At 41.7% G+C, this 6,326-nt stretch overlaps 1 protein-coding gene across 1 annotated transcript; it reads left to right on the top strand.

Annotated features, from left to right (window-relative positions):
• Positions 1 to 1,566: 1,566 nt before the first annotated feature.
• LOC148010767 (uncharacterized) lies at positions 1,567 to 3,287 on the top strand. The gene has a single exon (XM_087671648.1). The coding sequence runs from the start codon at positions 1,621 to 1,623 to the stop codon at positions 2,974 to 2,976; it is 1,356 nt and encodes a 451-aa protein (XP_087527774.1). The 5' UTR covers positions 1,567 to 1,620; the 3' UTR covers positions 2,977 to 3,287.
• Positions 3,288 to 6,326: the final 3,039 nt, after the last annotated feature.

The following is a 6,326-nucleotide window of genomic DNA, read 5'->3' on the forward strand; positions in this document are numbered from 1 at the left end:
AGAGAGAGAGAGAGAGAGCCTATGCCCTACAATGAGAGAAAGTGGAGGGGGGTTTAATTAAAAAGGGGAGGGGAAGAGAAAATGAGAGATTACACATGAGCGAAAGGGGAGGGAAGGGGGTTTTAATTAAAAAAGGGAGGTTTGGAAAATGTTGTAGGTTCCAGAAGCCCTTTGGAGGTTGGGGGCTTTTCGAACCTACAACCAAAATAATATAATCTCTCTCTCTAAGTCAAAAACTATATTAAAAAAGGTTTAATTTTAGAAAGATTTTTTTTCTCTTTCCCTCCCTCTCTCCGTCTTTTTCTCTTTCTTATTGTTCTTTTATTAATCCTTCTCCTTCTTCTTCTTCTTCTTCTATCTCCCTCTCAAAGTATGTGAAAAACTATGTCCAAAAAATGTTTAAAGTTTAATCACAGAGAGAGAGAGAGAGGGAGAGAGAGAACCTAGGCCCTACACATGAGAGAGAGAGAGAGAGGGGGAAGGGAGGAAGAAAAATGTTTAATTTAACAAGACTTTCTCTTTTCTCTTCCCCCCTCCGTCTTTTTCTCTTTCTTCTTTTTTTATCCTTATTATTATTATTATTATTATTATTCTCTCTCTCATTCTTTAAATAAAAAAATATTTTAAAAATGTTTAATTAAAATGAAAGTTTAAATTAAAAAGTTTAACCTGAGAGAGAGAGAGAGAGAGAGAGAGAGAGAGAACATAGGCCCTACATATGAGAGAGAGAGAGGGAGGGAAGGGATTGAATCAAAAAGGGGAGGGGAAAAAGAAAGAGAGAGATTATATGTGAGAGAGGGGAGGGGTTTTTAATTTAAAAGAGAGAGAGAGAGAGAGAGAGAGCCTAGGCCATACAATGAGAGAAAGAGGAAGGGGGGAGGGGGAAGAGAAAAGAAGAGATTACATGTGAGACAAAGGGGAGCAGAGAGGGTTTTAATTAAAAAAGAGAGGTTTGAAAAATATTATAGGTTCGAAAAGCCCTTTGGAAGTTCGGGGCTTGTCGAACCTACAATCAAAATAATATGGTAGTAAGATATATATAGTGACACATGTTTTGTGTCATATGATACAACTATAGATACTACAAAACTAGGATGGGAAAGCCAGAGACCAAGGATTGAGTCATATGGGTCCTTATAGGATTGATGCTTTTGGGATCATGAAAGTAAAAGCCGAAGGATTAGGTTCCGTGGGTCATTGAAAGGATTGATAGGAACGGTTTTGTAATTACCTATAGTTACATTACATGACACAAATGATTGATACGAATAAAGGTGCATCACATGGGTCGGTGAAAGGATTCGTAGGGATGGTTTTGTAGGAATAAATGATTGATACGAATAAAGGTGCATCACATGGGTCGGTGAAAGGAGGAATGGTTTTGTAGTGACCTATAGTTACGTTACATGACAAAAAGGATTAATACGAATGGAGCGGCATCACATGGGTACTTGGTAGGACATCCGTTCCCCGAATCCTATCTGATAATTCTTTTGAATAATTTCACTGTAGCAATCGCATGTGGCTAGCCTTTCTATATAATAAGCTGCGTTTGGCTGGGTTTTTCCATCTCTCTCTCTCTCTTTCTCTCTAGTACCGAGGCGAGGCAGACCGTTGAAGATGAGCAGCGACAGTAGTACCGAGGCGAGGCAGCGGTTCTACGAAAAAGCCTACCTGGCAGGACTGATAAACTTTGTGGTAGGGCGAAGGGAGGAGACAGGGGATCGGCACCCCATGCTCAGGTTGCACGAGTGCTTGGCCACCATCTGCGTTGCCAAGGCCCGCGAGGTGGTCGCCTGCTACATCGAGGCTGCGGTTGGATCCCGCGGGCGCTCCAAGCTTCACATGAGCCGCAATGACAAGTGGGTGGGGACGGCCAAGGATTACGTAGCCAGAGTCCTGGGCATCCTTGCGAAAATGAGCAGCGCCGGTAGTAGCACGCCATTCGATCAGCAGAGGCTTCAGAAGGAGGTGTATGCGTATTGCAAGGAGAAAGTGGAGCACAGGATCGCAAAGTTTCTAAGAACAGTAAAGTCAGTGCTGGAGGAGGATCTCTCCAAGCCCATAAAGGAGCTATTCCCGCATGACACAGAGCAGAAGTCGATTGACAGGCTGCAGAAGATAGTTGATGTGATCAAGGCGGACCTCGAGAAACTGCAACGCCAATTGGGAGCCACTACACCACCATCCTCAGAGCTATTGATGAGCCTTCCGGAGAAATCCGAGGCGTGCAGGACGACTGCAGCCAAGTGGGAGAGGACTGACGGAGTCCTGGAAGTGGTGAGGGAGAAGTTCCCCTACATCGAGAAGCGCATGCTCAAGGTGGCCTCTTACAATAGGTCTATAGATGTGTTGAGCGAGTGGGCGAAGGGGGCGGGTGCGTACGCAGAATCCAGTATCAAGCAGGCCTACCCTGTTCCTGTTCCTATGGATACCCAAAAGCCAGATCATATTACATACAGCACGCCTACCACACAGCAACCGGCTGGTGTGATGGGCCGACCCCTCATGACCTGGGATGCCATAGCCAAGAAGTACTACCCTCAGTATGCCACGGATGCTGCACTGAAGAAGCTGACAGCTCTCAATACCTTCCTTGGAAATACCACCAAGCCCCCCACCAAGCCCTTGTATCTGCACGCTGAAATGCACTTCGTGCAAACGCTTTTATCATTAAATCCTCCGCCCAAAGTTGTGTACATTGGCATCTCCAAGCTCTGTTGCTACCTCTGCTACCACTGCATCCGCACCGTCAATGATATCCGTAGCTCTCTAATTAACATCCACGTCAAGGGAACCCACAACAAGATCTACAACACTTGGCTCTCCCCTTCCACCTTCCCCGATGCGCCGGAGCTTGCCGCTCTGGAGTCGAAGCTCGATGCTCTCAACCGAGCGACTTTACAAGACCCCAAGACGCTGGAGCACGGCACCGACGAGAGTGCGCCTGTTAGCAGTCTTCCTGCACGGGCCTAATCTCGTTCCACGAACTACACTTCTCCAGCAGGAAATGTCTCTAAATTAATCCATGCCAAAAGGAAGGGTTAATTTACAAAGGCCCATGCTTAGTTATTTGCCTAGGTTTGATGTCAATAAATAACTATACCTAAGGTGCTCATGGCTATCACCTAATCCCCTTCCACTTACTGTACTTCTCCATAAGGAGAGACGTCTCCAACAAATCCACCTGTGGCTAATAAGGTTTTGTGAACGAAGATGTAAGTTATGGTAAATAATCTTGATATCGAAGTGAAAAATTGTTTTACATGTTGCTAAGCTTAAGCAAATCACCTGTATTTTCCGTATTCTATGTGTAGCATGCTCCACTTTGCATTGACTATGTAGCAGGCCACCCTTGCATAGCGTCTTATAATGAGCAATAGTCACATAATGCTCAGTTGTGCGAGCTAGGGGAGGGGGTGTTCAGATCAGGACCGTGTGAGAGTCATGGACAATGGGAGCAAAGCTCCAAGGTCAAGCGAGCAATTTGTCGAAGAATTGCATTTCTTTGTCAAGTAGGAAAGAATCACAATTATTGTGAAGGAACAAGAAAATTTGTTATTATCCTCAAGAAAGGGGGGTTCATGAGTTCCCTATAAAACTAGGGGTGGTTCATGCAAAGATTTTGTGAAACTACAAAATTCTCCAAGGGTAAGATATCCCTCCTCTTGGTTAAACTCAAGAGGTTTTGTCAAAAAGTCTAATCTCTTAAAGCAATGGACCCAAACGTAAATATTCTCCATGCAGTCGCTTTCAAGGCTTGGTAGTTTCAAGCGATGGCACAACCTTTGTACCAATGGACTGATGTCAATAAAGATAACTCTGCAAGAACGGTCCCATTTGCCCCACTATCCCCTAACAAAGCTCTCCCATAATGCTTCCTACCTTAAGCTCCTCTCCAACTATTGAAGAGGAGATCACCTCTCGGGGCCAAGTTTCCCTCAGATAAGAAAGTTTCAACGAGTCCTTTTGCTCCCAACCCAATTGCAATCCCAAGAGATTCATCTAGAAGGGGGCATCCATGAGGCATCCAGCTAGGTAACTCTTTCTTTGTATTGCTACCCCTTCATGTTGTAAGGGATATGGAGATAGATTACCAAGCTAGAGCTAGTGGTTGGGCTTTTCTTCGGACCTAGATTGTTGACAGAATTTCTTAAGGCTTGTGTCATTGTTTGCATGGTTATGTTGTTACAACTATATATATCATCTCTCACTTGACTTGGGTCTCATCTATATATACTAACTCTATATCAATATGAATCATTCTTTGGGAGCATGTCTTGTGTATCTCTCTCGTGCTCTCTCTCTCTCTCTCAACATGGTATTAGAGCTATGGATGCGTAGCAACAGCAAGGAAGATAAGTTGTTTCATTGTTTATACTCGATTGAATTCTTTGCACAAGTGATGATTTGATACATGAACTTGTTCAAATTAGAAGTATTAGTTAATTTTATCTTTAAAAACAAAACCAGTCCAAGTGCGTAGCTCTCGTCGTGCTCTCGAATCCTGTCAAAACCGCTTGTCAATCGGAGTTCTGGATCAAAAGTTATGACAGTTCAGGATTCAAGACAGCAATTCTGCTCGAATCTGCGATTCTTTATTTAAAACTGTAATTCTAATTACAGTTCGTTAATCCCCAATTACAGTTTGTTAATCGCTCGTCTTCATTAATCATGTTGATTATGACAAGCAAACATCTTGCTATTTTTAGCGATGTTTTATTATCGTTCACGTTCTTTGCTCGACCGAAATAGCACTTTTCTTATATGCATCATCTCGTCTTGCACATTACGTCTCTCTATTTCGGGCTTTCTTTTTAGTCACTCAATACTTTTCGTTGTTCTTACGTGCATCTCCCTATTTTGATTGTCATGCGTCTCAACTACGCTCGTCTTGATCATGGTTTGCAGATTATGCAATCTCATCTTATTTGTTTTCTCTCGGCATACAGGCATGGCCAATTGCGTAATTGTTAACGGATATCCGTCTGGCCAACGTTCGGTTCCCTTCTTCCAAGGACAAGGCTTTCCTGGGTGAGTGGGAATGTTACAACTATATATATCATCTCTCACTTGATTTGGGTCTCACCTATATATACTAACTCTATATCAATATGAATCATTCTTTGGGAGCATGTCTTGTGTATCTCTCTCGTACTCTCTCTCTCTCTCAACATCTGTAACGGTGTTTATATCTCATAGGTTGTAGTTCTTGATACAATTAGATAGTTTTTGCTTTAATACCTATAGTAGCAATGCAATCCTCTCTTATGTTGCATGTTAAGATTGGGGTTGTAGTAAGCCCTAACCATGTGTCAATAACAGATATATATCTATATATATTAATCACTAATAATAAATGGCCATCTTTACAAAAGTAATGAATCAAAGCGTAATACAAGCAATCCATAAGGATAAAAATGTTTTCTATGCGAATTGGCTTTAGTTTGGATTAGCAAATATACAACTCTAATAGTATATAAATGACATATACAGATCCAATGTTGACAAAAATGTTGAATGCTATCGAAGCTTCATTAGTATGATGAAGAAAGCATTGATATACATATCAAGTTATTAAATTTTATTACTTCATTACTCTCTCTCTCCTTACCTTTGTTCCAAGCATCAACTTACAATGAAGAAGAACAACACATAATATTATGTTCATATATAAGCATATCATGAGAGTCTAGATACTTGAAAGTACACTTTGAAATTCCTTCCTCCCTCCCTTGCTCTTCCTTCCCCCTCATTGAGCTATCACACTACATATGCTAGATGGGCAAGTATCTTTGCATACATGGATAATTTATAACTGTGAAGGTAAATGTATGACACATCCATTAGTGACTTACTTCCTCCACATGCAAACTTGTTGCATAAATGGCTAGGTAGCACACATTTTAGCAAAACACAAACATTCTCACATTTGGAGGTTACATGACTTGTAATATCACTTGTTTTTTTCTTCTATGAGAGGAGAGCGAAGCAATTAAAGGAGAGTGTTGAAGAAAGAATTGCCATCTCCAAAGATTGATCATTAGGAGCATAATGCTATTGTACAATTTGATAACACAAAAGGGAGTACAAATTGAAAATCGGAAAGAAGCACTAACATGCACAAGAATTCTTTGTTACACTACAAGGATATGTTGGAATAGTGATGGGTAGTTTTGATGCAAATTAGTGGCATCACAAATAGCTATGCAAATGGTGATGCAAATAACAACGGTACTTAGACCAAAAAAAAGGGCTGAAACCCAAGTGTGGCATTTGCCACAAAGAGCGAAAGAGAGAGCAAAATAGATCGTGCATTTGGGAGG

This window comes from Lygodium microphyllum, chromosome 29 (assembly GCF_053477565.2).
Source record: "Lygodium microphyllum isolate KBCC chromosome 29, Lygodium_microphyllum_v1.1.10, whole genome shotgun sequence".
Taxonomy (NCBI): Eukaryota; Viridiplantae; Streptophyta; class Polypodiopsida; order Schizaeales; family Lygodiaceae; genus Lygodium; species Lygodium microphyllum.